This window comes from Myotis yumanensis, unplaced genomic scaffold (genome assembly GCF_028538775.1).
Source record: "Myotis yumanensis isolate MYYU_CA2020_CCGP unplaced genomic scaffold, mMyoYum1.0.hap1 SCAF_5, whole genome shotgun sequence".
Lineage (NCBI taxonomy): Eukaryota > Metazoa > Chordata > Mammalia > Chiroptera > Vespertilionidae > Myotis > Myotis yumanensis.
In genome coordinates this window covers 81,583,433-81,599,868 of record NW_027223756.1, presented here as the reverse complement: position 1 = coordinate 81,599,868, position 16,436 = coordinate 81,583,433, and the positions used below count along the sequence as shown (strand labels likewise).

Genomic DNA, 16,436 nt, shown 5'->3' with positions numbered 1-16,436 from the left:
GTAACCAGGCAACTGCGGAATGTGTTCTGATTGGCTGGCAGCAGCCAGGACAACAGACTTCAGTTGAGAAGCAACTGTGGAGGGAGAAGGAGCTTTGGCTGTCCTCTCTTCCCACTGTGGTTGTAGCTCTCAGCGCTTGTCGGATCCAGATCCGTTTTCAACAAGTCCTGTTGGTTGCTGTCCTCACAAACGAGTCATCCAGAGAGGTGCAGTTTAGGGGGGGTGGCTGGGCCCTGAGCCCCTCCTGGGGCCTGGCAGCCCAGAGGCCAAGCAAACAGTGGGTGAGCCCTACCTGCTTGTGCGGTGAAGCCTTGGGGCTGCCTGCAGGCTGAGCCTTCCTTGGGGGGAGGGACTGCTGAGGATTGTGGGTGGGGGGGTGGCGGGGAGCGGGGTGTGAGCGAATCAGCAACACCAGGGAGGAGAGGAGGTGAACCATGGGCAACTCCAAGAGTTGCTGCCTGAAGGCCAGTCCCAGTCCCAGTGCCAGCCCCAAGCTGGATCGGGGCTCCAGGCACGTTAAGTCCAAGTGTGAGTCTGAGGTTCATGAGGCGGCTGCTAGGGACACAGGGGCAGTAGAAACAGTGCCTGCTACCCCGAAGTCTGAGTCAACTTCCAGAGCCCTCAAGCGCCACCACCTGAAGAACATCAGCGCCCCGGCGACGCCCAAAGGTAAGAGGCAGCAATTCCCTTCTGCTCTTTGGTGTACCTCTGTCCTCCGCTGCCCCCACAGTCGCCTGGGAGGGACTCACTGCCTGGGGCTCCTTCCAGCTGGAGCCAGCTTTCCTAGGGATGGGCACCTGGTCCCCCACCCCTGCTGCTCTCGCCCTAGCGGCCGGATCTTTTCCCTCTTTACTCCCTGAGCAGCAAGGTATGATTTTGACCCTCCTGCTTGCCTGCTGACCTTCCTCAGTGCTTTGTTCGATTGAGTTTACCTGCTGGGAATGCCACACGTGAGCAGGTGTTTCAGTTGATTAGGACAGAAGTACAAGGAATGAGGGTTCCATTGTATTTGAAGTAATGCCGCGCAATAAAGCATGGGGTGTCCTGTGTGTGTGTTTTTCTTGTTTTAAGCTAATCGCTTTTGGTTAGGATTGCTGTGTTTCTCAGTTGCTTCCAGAGCCATGGGTGCCTCACAGTAGAGTGGAGACAGTAAAGGAAAAGCTACGCCCTGGCCCTCTCTTCACTCATAAGGGACTGTTTCTGTGGTGCCCACCCCACACCAGAGGAGGCGGTGTGGGGAACAACACAGCCAAGACCCTATTCAGAGCTTTTCTTCTTCTCCTGGCCTTTGTGAGAGCAAAATGACGCTGGGTGCTGTAGCCACGGGAAATTAAGTTACCGTGCTCATTTTCTTTTTTAAAATATTTTTTAAAAATAGGTTTTTGAACCCTAACTGGTTTGGCTCAGTGGGTAGAGCATTGGCCTGCACTTAAGGGTCCTGGGTCCAGTTCCAGTCAAGGGCACATACCTCGGTTGCAGGCTTCCCCCCAGCCTGGGCCCTGGTCAGGGCTTGTGCAGGAGACAACCCATTGATGCGTTTCCCTCACATCGATGTTTCTCTTTGTCTTTCCCTCTCTCTTCCACTCTCTCTAAAAAGCAATGGAAAAAATGTCCTCGAGTGAGGATTAAAAAAAAGAAAGAAAAAAATAGTTTATTGATTTTGGGAGAGAGAGGGAGAGTGACAGAGAGAGAAAACATTGATGTGAGAGAGTAACATCCATCTGCTGTGTCCTTCACACCACCCCCAGCAGGGACTGAGCCCAAAACACAGGCATGTGGCCTTGACCAGGAATGAAACTGGCAACCTTTGGGTACAGGGACGATGCCCAACAAACTGTGCAACACCAGCCAGGGCTACTAAGGCAGCACTCATTTTAAAATGTACATTTAAATAGGTTACTTTCCATTGTTTTTGTGAGGTATTTTAGTTGATTAACAAAAAGTAGTTCTGGACATTTCCAGGGAGGCCCATGAGCCTGGGGACTAGTGCCTGGCCAGAACCTGGTTCTCAGAGCGTCAGCTCTTAGATCCTGGTGGTTCAAGTGAGGTGGGTATAAATGTACAATCAGGTGCCACTACTGGGTAGAGGTTCAGATATGCTACAGGCAAACTTTTCATCAGCTTCATTTCTCACCTGGTCTGAATGGATTTGCCCTTCTGTACATGGAGAGCCTTTCATTTGTGCCTAATATAGGTGATACGTTAGGTCAAAAAGTAACACTAAGTTTTTAGATTTTACTTTAGGGTGCTCATCTTTCCAGGTATTCCAAATTATAAATTTTGTTGTAAAGTATTTAAAATGAAATAAAATTTTGCTCATTTTGTATGTGGTAGTTTTTCAGATAATCAGCCACTGTTATTTTCTATGGCATTTGTATCAGAATTGATCAGTTAATTTGTTTTTTTCTTAGAACAAGACAAGAGGAAGAACAATGATGTAAGTAACAGTTGAAGAGTTAAGTAAGAAATTAATAGTTTGATGTAAAAGTTGTCTGCTGTGATTCCTAACAACTATAATGGGTGGATACCAATAGCATGGACCTCATTTGTAGGTGTTCTCAACCTCCTCTATTTTCCTAATTATTCTAGATTGAAGGAGAATTTATTCCTTCAAATAGTGATACTTTTCAAAAAAATATATGGTCTGGAACTTCTGATTGATAAGGAAAAAGTGGCTTTGCAGTGAAACCATTAAAACAAGCAAAATGGTGTTTTATACAAGATATGGATCTTTCTGATTATAGGCTACTGGCAATGTTAAAATGCTCTGTATTTTAAAAGGCATCAAGTAGATTATTCCCCTGCCCAATCTCTTGTGCATTTGTGGGTGATGCTGATGGGGAAGTATGACAGCATGAAGAAAGCTATTTTCTATGAAATGAGGAAGGGTGGCTCATCTGAATTAGTTTTTAAAAACAACAAAACCAAGCATATTAAAGTTATTATTATTTTCTGATATTCAAAATGCTACTGTTATTCTCAACTATTTACAATGATTAGTTATTGGCCTTATTTTAAGGAAGAGAATTGTCAAAACATAGTTCAGGCTATGTCAGTATTTGATTATTGCTGAATTGTTGGGCTCTTTGCAAATCAATGGATACTTCTCAAATCAATGGATACTGCTAAAGTGTGTTAAGGATAGTGTTTTCTCTAAATGTTATCAAACATTTTATTGTCACCTCTCCAGTACCACTGCAGATAAATTCTAAATTGTTATCTGCAGTAAGGTTTATCTCCTAGATGTAAATGATTTAAAAAACTTGTTGCTCTAGCTGGTTTGGCTCAGTGGATACAGCATCGGCCTGCAGACTGAGGGGTCCCAGGTTTGATTCTGGCCAAGGGCACATGCTAGGGTTGCAGGCTCAAGCCCCAATGAGTGGCATGCAGGAGGCAGCCAATCAAAGACTCTCACTCATCATTGATGTTTCTAGCTCTCTATTCCTCTATCTTCCCCTCTGAAATAAAGAAAATTTAAAAAAAAAAAACTTGCCAAGTACTCGAGCTGCTAACCTGTCCCAGGTTCTGTGCTCAGCAGCTGGAGGCAGGAGAGAAGTCCGAGTCCTCCCTTCCCTAGAGAAGCTTAGGTTTCTATGAGAGGGACACCCTGTAGGCAGTTGATACCATGTGACAAGTGGACACTCAGATGTGGGTGTGTGCAGGAGAGAGGTTGGGTGGTGTGGCTGCTGGTGAGGGTATCCTGGAGGCAGATGGGGAGGAGTTGAGCTTGCTGGACAGGAAGAAGAGGCCTTGTAAGCAGAGAGCAGCCTGAGTGAGGCAGGATGGAGGTTGGTGTCAGATGACCAAGAGAACAGAATTAACAACATGTAGAAATGAATGGAAACTATTCTCTGAGGTTCTCACTTGAGAAATGTAATGATAGTCTTCCTTAAACATGAAGTGAGAGCTTAATTCTGAAAGCTGTTTTATCTGTTTTTTGGGGAAGTGAGGTTCAGAGAGACCTGTGGCCCCAAGCTTGTTAGCAAATGGGCAGCCCTGGCACACACGCCTCTGACCAAACATGCATGTTTGTCTCTTTGAATTAGTATTCATTATTGGCTTTCATTTACTGCAATAAAATGGCTGTGAATTTTTATTATTTAATGCATTGCATTTAAGTGTAATAAATGAACAAGAGAAATGGGAAATCTTAGCTACATTTGCTCTCTTAAGGAAGAAAAACACTGAAGTCTAATTCTAAACGTTTTACACTATTATAAAGGGCATGTTTAATAGGGGTTTGGCAGGTTTGATGATAGGTACTTATGAAAGGGAATATTTTATAAGCCATTCCTCAAATCTCGTCTGTGGAAGTTAGATTATCTACTGGGTTTACATAGAGCCGCACATGATATCACACTCATGCAGTTCATGGACTGTAAGAAAAACCTTAATGCTTAATTGTTTGACATTTTAACCAAGAGAAAAAAACACGCACATTTATAGGTTCAGCATACGTACTGTGACATCTGCCTCTCTTTCCCTCTACGTCAGGAGTGTCCAGGGCGCCTTACTAAAGGATATGGGTCATGTCCAACGGTGTTTCTCTCTGACGATGCCATCAGGCAGCCGGACTTTAAAACCACCATCCGAGCGTGAGTACCTCTAGGTTGCCGCAGGCTGAGTGACAGACCCCCTTCTGCTGAGAGCATCCTACTGACCCATAGTCTCAGCCACTGTGTTGTCCTTCTCAGTAACCAGGTTAAGAAACTGGTGTCTATATTTATTGATGTCAAGTACCTAAATATGAAATTTCAATTTCCATGTAACCATTAGAGGGGATGGAAGAAGGGAAAACCAGTTAGCAAATATATGAAATCCCCCCAAAATATCGTGTGTTTTTTTCTGTTTTTGAGGCATTTTGGACCATAATGGAAAGGAGAAGTGCTTTTTATTGGGTGTTTCTATTAAAATGTATTTCTTTATGGGACATGGCCCTAAAACAGTGCACAGCACTTTGGAAGCTATTCTTGCAAGAAGGAATAGTTTCTCCCCCACTGGCTCCAGAGTGTGTCTGCATTACAAGTTAATTGGATTTTGTCAGATTTTCCCATCATACATTTCTCTACACTGTGTCTGTATTAAAATGTACTTTTCCTTCCTACCCCCAAAGTGGGATGTATCACATCAGTCTTTAAGGAACAACTTTTCAAGCTAATTCCTTTGTAGGTAAAATTTGTTCAACTGAAGTTTTAATTTAGTAGATATATAAAATTTAATTATATATGTATACATATGTATAAATATATCTTCAAGACACTGCATCTTGTGGCCTGGTGCTCAAAATTCATGCACATTAAAAGGAGATCAATTAGAGGAAATATTTAATATTGCTATTTGCACTTTCTCTATAATAGAAGTGTCAGAGATGAAAGAAAATTAGTAAAATGTATGTGAATATCTTCCTCCTGTCAGAGTCCGGGCCGCACCACAGGACCCAGAGTCATGTCCCTACCCACCCACGTGTGCCTTAAAATCATGTGAGATCCAGACCTGGCCACCCCTGTGCCCCATTGGGCTAGGTCCAGACCCTGCCAGTCCCACCCTTGTCAAGCCCCGCTGAGCAGGGGGTGCAGCCTGAGGTCCCCCAGCCCAGGCTGGAGCAGGAGAGCACGCCTTGAGGTCCCCTGCCAAGTTCCACGGGGGCGGGGTGGGGGGGGTCTCAGCCTCAGGTCCCAGCTGATTTCTCGGTAGGGCTCTTTACGGGAACTCGGCTTCCATTGTGGTACAGTCATCTTTGTGGTGGTGACGGTCAATTTGCATATTCCTCTCTAATATATAGGAGATATATAACAAAAGAAAAAAGTGAAAGAAGTAATTTTTGGAAACATAGCCATAGACAGGTTTATACTTAAGCAACCATGAACAGTGTTATGATGATGAAAAGTGTTTATTAGTTGCCCCATAGCCTACTATGGGAGATGAACTTTAAAAACACCCTAAGAGGAAAACTCTAAACTTATTTAAGAGAGAAAATGCATGTTCTGTCCAGCTTCCTGGCTCCCATGGGGTTGTCCAAGGTACATTCTCAGTGTCTGGAATATGAGGGCTGATTCTCCAGAACACGGTTTGGGAAATGCTCCCTGACAGTATTAGTATATTCACCTTTAATTGTATTTTCAGCCTGAAAAACATAATCAGCTTTAAAATGTCATTTTCATAATGTGCCATCTTTTTGCTAATTAAATTATTAGTAACTTCTACTTTAGTTAAAAAACAGCAAGTTCACAATTATAATAATAATATAACTTGCTTCTCTCACTTATAACAGTAGTTGAGATCAAATTGTGTTTCCGCAAAAGCTGAGCCCCATCTCTCTCTCAACTCCTGAGCTTTGGGACCTATTGAGTAATCACTGAATGTTTGTATTCAGCCAACACTAAATCCTGGAGTAAAGAATACCACTCAACTTTGGATGCATTCTGTAGCTTCTTTTGAATTCAAAAGACTCTGATGTTACAGAATAATTCAAACGTAGTTGTAAAGGTTAGCCTTGCTCAGACAAGTAGGTTTCATGCTTCTTTCTCCAAATCAGTCTAATTCAGGAAGTACAGGAAGTTTCCATTTGCTGTCCTCCCTTTTGAAAATGGTCATTCAGAGCCACACCCGCCCGCTTCTGCTGCAATTAGACAGATGTATGAGCTTTTTCCTTGGGATGGACCCTGGATTTCAGCAGGATGCATGGAGAGGCAAACGCTTTATGCAAATTAGCATCACATCATAATTTGGCCTCAGAATGGAAACAGTTTGGACTTCTTCTTCTTCTTTTTTTTTTTTTTTTTTAAGCTATGTGGCCGAAATTCTTGATAGTAAAATACGAGGAAAACAGGTGGTGGGCGGTGATCTAAAGTAAAGCCCTGTTAGGACTCAGGACCAGCCCTGCAAGGCGCTTTCACAGCAGGCTGAAGGCTGCCTGACCAATGCAGTGTGAAAGGCAGTCTGAGTGAATTCTTGACTAATGTCTACGACATGGTACAATGCTCAGGTGTTCTTGCCACTGGATAGTCTTCAATAAAAACTTAATTGCATTTCTTTTAGTCTCTTAAAGAAGTCCTACTCTTAACTAAGCATTGGCAGAAACTCTTAAAACGGTGACATGGGGTGGGGTGGCGCTCAGCCCCCGCCCAGCTCAGGATGCCCTGCTGTTTGTAACTAGTTCCCAGCCTCTGATGATGCCATTTGCCTTCTATTTCCATTTTCAAGAACTTGAATCAGCATCTTATTCATCCTTTAAACCAGTGGTTCTCAACCTTCCTAATGCCACGACACTTTAATACAGTTCCTCATGTGGTGACACCCAACCATAAAATTATTTTCGTTGCTACTTCATAACTGTAATTTTGCTAGTTATGAATCATAATATAAATATCTGATATGCAGGATGTATTTTCATTGTTACAAATTGAACATAATTAAAGCATATTGATTAATCACAACAACAATGTGTAATTATATATGTGTTTTCCCATGGTCTTAGGCGACCCTTGTAAAAGGGTCGTTCAACCTCCAAAGGGGTCACCACCCACAGGTTGAGAACCGCTGCTTTAAACTCTGGGGAGAACCTTCCAGTTCTTACACTCAGACATGCATCCCTTTTATTAAAAACAAACAAACAAACAAACAAACAGTGCTAATAGCAGGCAGTGTGTTTAAACTGCTTTGCAAATATGATGTATGGTATGAATGTCTTTTAGGAGGAAAACTCAGCCCTTTTGGCAAGGGATGTTTCTGTTTTCATGTTAATCAAGGGGAAGGGATTAGCTAGGCGCACAAACTGACTTGGTGGGGTTTTGTTTGGTTGGTTTTTTCTTTTAGAAAGTAAAGGACTCACAGGCAAGGCCTGTTCTTCTCTCCTCTGGGAGCTGAACCCATGATCCAGGACAAGGAATTTGCAGGTGTTGATCCCTTCGGAATGCGCATGACTTGCCCAAGGAATCTGAGAAATGATGCAAATAAGTTGCCCTACTTTAGAGTAGTCATTCAATCTAAATACATCAACCCTAACTTTCTTATTCTCGGATGTGATTGATGATGTGTATATTCTTACTTTTTCTTCTAACGGGCATATGTATTTTTGTGGACATTTTGGAGAGAGCTTTTTCTTGGACTCTCCCATTTATAGACTCTTTCTATGGTCTTATGGTGCGGTTCCCTGCTTTTCACAGATTGCTGAGACAAATGTATTTCTGCTTTTTTCTTATGGTAGGATGACAGCAAAAATAGCTCACTGAGTTGTCAGTTTTACCAGTTTAAGACACTTTCTTTATTACAGTTTCAAGGATGATCTTTTTGGGCTATTTCTCAGTTATTCTAAGGGCCAGATTTTGTAAAATGTCCATCAGGAATGTCCGTCTCAGACGCCCTTTGTGTAGCCTAGGCCTTAGGCATCCCCGCGCAGGAATGTCCCCGTTCCCAGAGCAACCGTCGCCATGGACCGACTCTCCCACATGCTTCTCAGAGGTTTGGCTTCTGTTGATGACTGGTTCTTTCTCACTGTCCACTCTGTGGGCTGCTTGGTCCTGTCATATCCCCTTTGCGTTTGGTGACCTGGCAGATTCTCTCTTCCATAGCAGCTCACTTTCTCCTGGCCCCTTCTACGGAGCCAGGTTTCAAATCACAGTCAAGTGGTAACAAAATTATTAAACTCAGTTCTCCTCTTCCAAAAAAGAAGAAAAAGAAAGAAAGAAGAAAGAAAGAAAGAAAGAAAGAAAGAAAGAAAGAAAGAAAGAAAGAAAGAAAGAAAGAAAGAAAGAAAGAGGTCATTCAGTAGATTCACTATTGGTGAAGTAAGGGTTTACTGAGAAAATTCATAGAGCTAACTGAGTTTTAAGAATGATTTTGAAAAATGTGCATCATGGTACATTGTTCCAAATGGGGTGCAGTCTTTACTAGAATCACTTATGCAACTTTTCTAAAAATGTTTGTCTCTAAATACATGCATTTCACCACCACCCCCAACAGTCTCTCAATGTCACAACCTCTGACGAGCTGAGGAAAACTGTGAGGCATGATTACATTTAATCTACTTTGCAAGTAAATGTTATTAATATTACACTGTGGAGCATTGTGAAGCGTTGTTAGCATTGCTTGTGTCAGGATAACTAAATCTACTGATGTTTTGGGCTCTTACACTTGCTACTCAGTTTCCTAATAATTATGTAAAAGTGATGTTAAACTTTTTTTTGGTACAGAGCATTTTATTTAATTGTAGGAAAATAATGGAAATGTGTGTGTAGGTAGATAGTGAAATAAATCAATGGAAACGCAGGGACTCACAACTTTTTTAAAAGCACAACTACTGTATGGCTTAAATTTAAGTATGTGCACAAATACATATAACATGTACAGGATGAAAGGTCCTATGAGTACAAGGGCAAATGATGGGGGAGTGTGTACTAACATGTACAGGGTGGGGCCAAAGTAGGTGTACAGTCTCGAGTATGTGAAATTGCAAAATAGCTAAAACAAGGGGCAAAGTGCCCATATGATACTGATGGGAATGAAGATTTCAAGACCACTGGGCAGCTGGGATGGTCTTCCCGCTCCCCCCGCCCCCGACCCATTAACAATTGTCCTCAAACCTAACATAATAAAACCAATTGTTACAATTCTTTTTTCATCCACAGCATGACTTTCTCCATACATCACATCATAAAGTACAGGTGAGTTTTAAACCCTGTATTGTTATTCTAGCTAGTAAATGTATAACATATCAAATTGAGTGTTAGGTAGTAGCTGTAGACATTTTTGAAGCAAGCTGTAAAGTGCTTTTTATTATATTATGAGAGGCCGGGTGCACAAATCAGGCACAGGTAGGGTCCAGTTGGCCGGCCCCAATCAGGGCCAGTTGGGCTGGGCCGGCCACGGGAGAGACCCCAGGTGGTTGGCGGGCCAGCCCTGCCCCCTGGTCAAACTCTAGTTGAACTCCTGGTCGAGGGAACAATTTGCATGTGACCCTTTTATTATATAGGATTAAAGTGAATGAATTGTTTTTGTCCTAAGACCCATAACGCTTGAGTTATTGAGGATCCCAAAGAGTATTTGTTTATGTGGGTTATTTGATATTTACTGTATTAGAAATTAAAATGGAGCTTTAAAAAATAAATCCACTGTATGTTTAAACAGTTTTTATAGTGTTACTGAAATTCTGAGCTGGATAATTCTTTGTTGTGGCAGATTGTCTTGCCCACTACAGGGTATACTATAAAAGACAATATGAAAAATAATTATTTTCTGCACCAAGATTTCAGTGGACATGTATCATTAATCGACATTTTTGCAAATTTTTTAAATGTCTGGCTTAATAGAAGACACCTGATTCTCATGGATATTCTGTCTTCAATCATTTGCCATTACTTCAGTCATCTTAATCCTTTGCTTTGAAGAAGTATTAGGAAGACCCAGCCTCATGTAGCTAGCTCTATCTCTCTCCCTTCCTCTCTGTAAAAAATCAATAAAATATAAAAAAAAGAATGTAATACAGGAAAATAACAAGTGGAAATACAGGAAATAAACATGAATGTCATATCCACATGAATTAAAATTCTAAACACATTGTAGCCCAGCACTACTGCTTTATAAAGTGTTCTTGTGTATTCCAGTGTGAGCTGGAGGGATGGAAATACATTTGGTTTGCCAGCATTGCCTGTCAGGGCGGGTCAGTGGTTTTGAAAGCAACGCTAGCTGGTCATTGCAGAAAACATTGCACAGGGTTTGATGTACTGAGTAAAAAGAAGTCAGGAAACCCTCTTAGAATCAGTTTGTCAAACTGCTTTGTTGAAAGTTAACCTCCCCCCGAACCCCCTCTCACTCCTAGATGATGTGTTCCTGAGATACTAACATTTCCTGAGTACGGTTTTTAAATGCATCTTCTTGTTTCATAGAGTTGGAAATAAATCGTTTGATATTTTCGATGAGAGAAAGCACCCGTTCAGAGTAAGTGTCAGTTTTATTGAGGTTCTATTTGTCTCTCATACTGTGGTGTTTCTTTCATACTGATCTGCTTTGAAATGAATTATAAGAAGAAAATGACTCCCTCCAGCTTGAAGTCAAAACATCTTCTTTTCAGTCTTCTTCCCACTGCATGTTGTCTCTAATGATTTTACAAAAGGAGTCCTGTGTGAGGGCCACGTCAGTAAGAACTGAGCCACAGCTTTGTATAGTCAGGGAGCTAAAGTGAGTAGATGTGCCCCAAATGAGTAAGTGTATCATTCTTAAAGAAAAATTTCAGGAGCACCAAACAATATAAACGTCTGTAAATAGACCTTTAGGTATGTTAAGACTCTTTGAAAAAACTGAGGCAGCTACTTAAATTTTAAACCAATTAAAATGACAGGAATTTCCTACTTCCCTCCTCTGAAGCTCTGCAGCGACAGGTAGCTGGTGCCTCCTGTGGAGCACGGCACAGCCAGAGTCTCGGGGTCACAGGAACATGAACATGTGTTTTCAGAGCTGGTTGCAGAGAAGAGTGACATGGGGGTCAACATGCCTGTGAGCCTACACATGGATTACATTTCGGTAGACTTCTGTGGAGGGGGGAATGGGAGACATACGTAACTGTATGCAGGTTGTGCCTGTATCAGTAACTGTAACTGGTGAGTATACAATCAGTGTTGTTTAAGATCATTGTTTATACTTCAAAGACTAAAAGAGCCCTAGCTGGTTTTGCTCAATGGATAGAGCATCGGCCTTTGGACTACAGGGTCCTGGGTTCGATTCTGGTCAAAACCACATGCCTGGGTTGAGGGCCTCATCCCCGAGTAGGGGGTGTGCAGGAGGCAGCTGATCAATGATTCTCTCTCATTATTGATGTTTCTACCTCGCTCTCCTTCTCCCTTCCTCTCTGAAATAAAAAAAAAGTGTCATTATTTTTTAAAAAGGCTTAAAGACATGTCACCTACTCACAATTATTTTAGGGACAGGTGGGCAAAGTAGGAGCTGCTAGCATGAGAGTTCTTATGTATTTTCCTTCAGTGGGTACTTATGTTGCCTTGTTTCTCTTTTCAGCACGAAATAATTACAACGGACCACTTTCTGCGTGACCCTGAACTGAAGAGTGTCTACAGATTTGTCTGCACTCTTTTCAGTGCTGAACACCTCACCGCTGAATGTGCGATTGTGACCTTGGTAAGACAGCTCTTCCAGAGGCTGCTTCTCTGTCCCGGGCTCAGGCGATGGTCCTGCTTTGCAAGTCAAAGTAGGTTCCTGACATGATCCTCAGAACTTTATTAAGAGAAGCTATGAAGGGGAGTAAGCCACACACAGTGGAGCTAAATAATCGTTGGGATTGAAAGTGTTACCATTGCTGTATCCATCGCAAACAATTGCTATTAAAGACATGAAGGGAGATTTCAGTTTCTTCCCCCAACTTCCCTCCCAACCCCAAGAGCTTATATTCTAGTAGGGAAGACATAGGTAGTTTTTTAATGAGTGTTTTTAAAGAGATGAACACTTCGGTGGTGTGAGCACCAAGAAGATAAAGCAGGATGAAGCGATGAGGTGACCACAGGGGTTTACTCTTTTCGGCAGAAAGGTCAGAGGAGCCTCTTTAAAGAGGAAACATTGGAACCGTGACCTGGCTGAGCTGAGGAAGATGAGCTCTGGCATTGTGGGCAGGGGCTGAGGCACGCTGCTGAGAGGGGCACAGGGTTGGTGTGTTCAGGGAACAGTGCGGTGTGGCCGTGTGGTCAGAGTGTGGGATGAGGAAAGAAGATGAGTCACACACGGGCAGGATCCTATCTCATAGGCCTGGAGGCTTGCAGGCCATGGGAAGAAGTTACATTAGATTTGCCTGATGGGAAACCTTCGGCAGACATTGAGTTGGGGGTGAAGTGCTCTTAAGGGAAGAGGCTCCTCTGGCTCCTGGGGAGAAGGGACTGTTGTTGGAAGTCCGAGTGGAGGCAGTAAAGTCAGGAGTCAGTGAGAGTCATGCAGGTGAGAGGTGCCCAATGCACTGGAATGCGCTCAGGTTCCCACGGGGAAGGGGAGGCAAGACTTGCTAGCAGATCGGAGCAGGCTGGCTCAAGTGGAGGTTTGTGGTCCCAGCAACTAGGCAAGTGGCTGTGCCCTCTATGCTGTTAGGGATGGCGGGGAGCGGGCAGTGAGGATGAAGAGCTCTGTTTGTATTTCGAAGGCTCTGAGGCCCTTAGCAATAGCCGTTTCAGTGGAGTGACAGCGCCAGGGGCAGACTAAAGTGGTGAAAGAGAGAATGGGATGGCCTCTGGCTTTGGCTGGCCAAGCAGTGTCTGTAGAACGTAAGGATAGAAGGAATTTCACCCTTGCCATGTGGCTCAGTGGATAGTGCAATAGCCCGCACACCAAAAGGTCACGGGTTTGATTCCTGGTCAAGGGCCCCAACCTGGATTGCAAGTTTGATTCCCCTCCCCATACAGGCAAGTGTGTGTGTGTGTGGGGGGGGGGGGGGGGCAGCTAATCGATGTCTCTCTCATATAGATGTTTTTCTCTGTGAATCTCTCTCTATCTCCCCCACCTCTCTTCCTTCCACTCTTTCTAAGAATCAATGAAAAAATATCCTCCCATGAGTATTAACAAAGAAAAAAACAGAATTTCAAAAATGGATTAAATCTGTCATTTCTAACACTTCAAATCAAGAATGTACACTGAGCTAAAGTGAAAGACCAGTGCTCTACTTTTACAGATTTTCATGGAAAGGCTTTTGGACTGTTCAAACATTGACATATCTCCCATTAACTGGAGAAGAATACTTCTGGGATCTGCCCTTCTTGCCTATGAGTATTGGGGCAAACAGTCTCTGTGGGGCATGGACTACTGCCAGCTCATCAACAACATCATTCCCGTCGATGATATGTGAGCGCTGCTCCCAAATTTCCTTTCCCACTTTATTGAACTCACCCCTTTGGGCAGGCTCCCCTCTGCTCGGGCAGGGACAGGGGTGCTGAGCAGGGCAGGACGCAGCCCCACGTGGGAGAACAGGGGTGGAGTCTGACTCCGTGCCCGTCAGAGGTCCAGTCCTAAAGGGGGCTTAGTCCAGCCAGGTCATCTATGTTTCCTGTTTCTGCTTTTCATAGTTTAAAAAGTGCAGCCTGTCCTGTCAGGAGGAATAAGGTGAACAGAAACTCCCTTTTGTCCTCTGCTGTTGGTCCCATGCACTGGGTGGGGGATGGGTCCCCTTTCCATCAAATGTGGCTGATTTAATTAATTAACTAATTAATAGGTGAGGAATCCTTGTTGCCTCAAGAGTGGTGCCCCCTCAGATAGTAGTGGTGGCTTCCCATGGGTCCCTTCACGGCGGTGGTGATGTGCTCACTTCATTTGTTGGTACTTCTCTACTTCCACAAGCCCCTGCCTGTGATGGGCCTGGTGAAAATGCCTGCAAGTTGGTTAGGGCCCAGGAGCAGCATACATCACTCCTTTCATCTGAACACTACAGCGGGCCCTGGTCAGTGAGTCAGGAGCATGAATCCACAGTCGCACTCAAGAGACTCTGAGCCCCCAAGTCAGCAGAAGGAGAGCAAAAGGGGGTGGTCACCCCTTCACACTCCTCCCAACTCCAAGTGCTGGGATGCAGGAGGGACCTCAAAGAGCTGCACCTGGTTTGATGGTTAGAGTCTTAGTACAGCTGGGTAACCTTTACTTGTTTCAAAACACAATGTAGAGTCATTCTTGTAGCGCAGAGTGACATTTTTGAAGGTAGCCCAGATGACTAAAATGTTCTGTGTCGGTTTTGTCTCCTCCTCCCCTAGGAATAAGATAGAAATATATTTTTTACGTTTAATTCGGTTTAATATTCAGATCACTGGCAGAGTGTATGCCAGATATTACTTTGAACTTCTAATGATAGCCGAGAGAAAAAATGTGCACGATCTATTTGAACCTTTTTGCCAAGTAGAGCACAGAATCCAGAGGTAAGGCTGTGGAATCACTAAGTGGGGTTTTCTGTCTGTCACCTAAGCCAATAGCTGTTGATAAATTCTGTGAAACAATGATTAGGAAAATGAAAAGCTTTACAAAATTAATACATTAAATAAGAGCTTTTTATCTCTTTCACATCATATGTCTTTTTTTTCACTGTTCAACTCCTCCTCTACTATGGTGCTGTTCTCAGAATGTCCACAAGAGAGCATTAGTGGAACTCCTCCCTTACTAGGGTGCTATACTCTGAATTTGCACAAGAGGGCACTATTGTATCTAATCCCTTATTAGGGTGCTGTTGTCAGTATGTCTAAAAGACAGCACTATTGCAATACCTCCCTGCAAGGGCTAGAGATCTCTAGGTCAATTGTTTGGGTTTTCTTTTCAGACTGGCATAATTGATTCCTAGGGTGCTGTTCTGAGAATGTCCACAGGAGGGCCCTATTGCAACACCTCCCGTATTAGGGTGCTGTACTCAGAATGTGCACAAGAGGGCAGTGTTGCAACTAACCTATTACTATGGTGCGATTCTCAGAATGTCCACTAGAGGCACTATTACAACACCTCCGTCCAAGATCTAGAGCACTTGAGGTCTATCCTTTGGGTTTTCTTTTCAGACTGGCAGAATTCATTACTAGGGTGCTGTTCTCAGAATTTCCACAAGAGGGCACTCTTTCAACTGCCCTGCAGGGCAAGAGCCCTCTAGAACTGTCATTTGGGTTTTCTTTTCAGGCTGGCACAATTGATGACTAGGTTGCTGTTCTAAGGATGTCCACAAGAGGGCACTATTGCAACACCTCCCTTACTAGGGTGCTGCTCTCAGAATGTCCAGAAGAGTCACCATTGAAACCCGCCCCTGAAGGGCAGGAGCCCTCTAGGTCTCTCAGTCGGGTTTTCTTGAAAAAATTATTCACAACTGAAATGGACACATTTAAAATGGATGCTTTCTGTGGTACCTTCGTGGCACTTTAGAGTAAAATGTGTTTCTACCATAATTATCGTGCAAGTGAAATAGGTCCTTCTGATGCTTCAGTCATTAGACTGTCCCTACCTTCCAGTGAAGTTCAGCACATGCCCATTCATTACAGTTTGCTGGGAGTAGATAGTAACTAGTGAAGATTGCATAGAATTTGAATACCTCACAAAACACTGATTGTGCCCAAGTGTCTGTTTAGTATGTTTACGGAACAAATGTTCAGGCAACAGATGGTACTGTTCTTTGATAACATTGAGAACCCAAAATTTAAATAATTCTAAATTCCCTTGCTCTGGCAATCTAATTATAGCCCTTAAAGGACTTCCCTTTGTGAATTTGCAGAAACAGGCATCCACAGAACCTAGCAGTGTAGACCTCAGCTACCCAAAGGGGCAGGAACTATACACTATGTGAAGGAGTGTGAACGTGTGGCTCTCAATGATGCTTTTTTTAAAGCTTGGAACCCTTTTATTTTTTAATTGTGCCTTCTTTGTATTGGGTTTCCTTTCCTAGGCTATTTCCAGAGGCAGTCAAGAAAAAGACCTGGGCAGAGCTGCTATAGAAAGAT

The 16,436-nt window shown here is 43.4% G+C and overlaps 1 protein-coding gene across 1 annotated transcript; it reads left to right on the top strand.

Moving 5' to 3' along the window:
* Window positions 1-434: 434 nt before the first annotated feature.
* LOC139011438 (cyclin-Y-like protein 1) lies at window positions 435-16,430 on the top strand. The gene is made up of 9 exons (XM_070416976.1): window positions 435-669; window positions 2,412-2,437; window positions 4,495-4,595; window positions 9,627-9,662; window positions 10,884-10,935; window positions 12,007-12,126; window positions 13,658-13,827; window positions 14,724-14,885; window positions 16,382-16,430. The coding sequence occupies exons 1-9, from the start codon at window positions 435-437 to the stop codon at window positions 16,428-16,430; spliced, it is 951 nt and encodes a 316-aa protein (XP_070273077.1).
* The last annotated feature ends 6 nt before the right edge of the window (window positions 16,431-16,436 follow it).

What these genes read in the sequence shown, in the direction of transcription:
- LOC139011438 (XM_070416976.1), top strand. Translation starts at nt 435, where the DNA reads ATGGGCAACTCCAAGAGTTGCTGCCTGAAGGCCAGTCCCAGTCCCAGT. An exon ending in ACAAGAGGAAGAACAATGAT is followed by an intron (nt 2,438 to 4,494) that starts GTAAGTAACAGT and finishes CCTCTACGTCAG; the next exon opens with GAGTGTCCAGGGCGCCTTAC. An exon ending in AATGTGCGATTGTGACCTTG is followed by an intron (nt 12,127 to 13,657) that starts GTAAGACAGCTC and finishes CTACTTTTACAG; the next exon opens with ATTTTCATGGAAAGGCTTTT.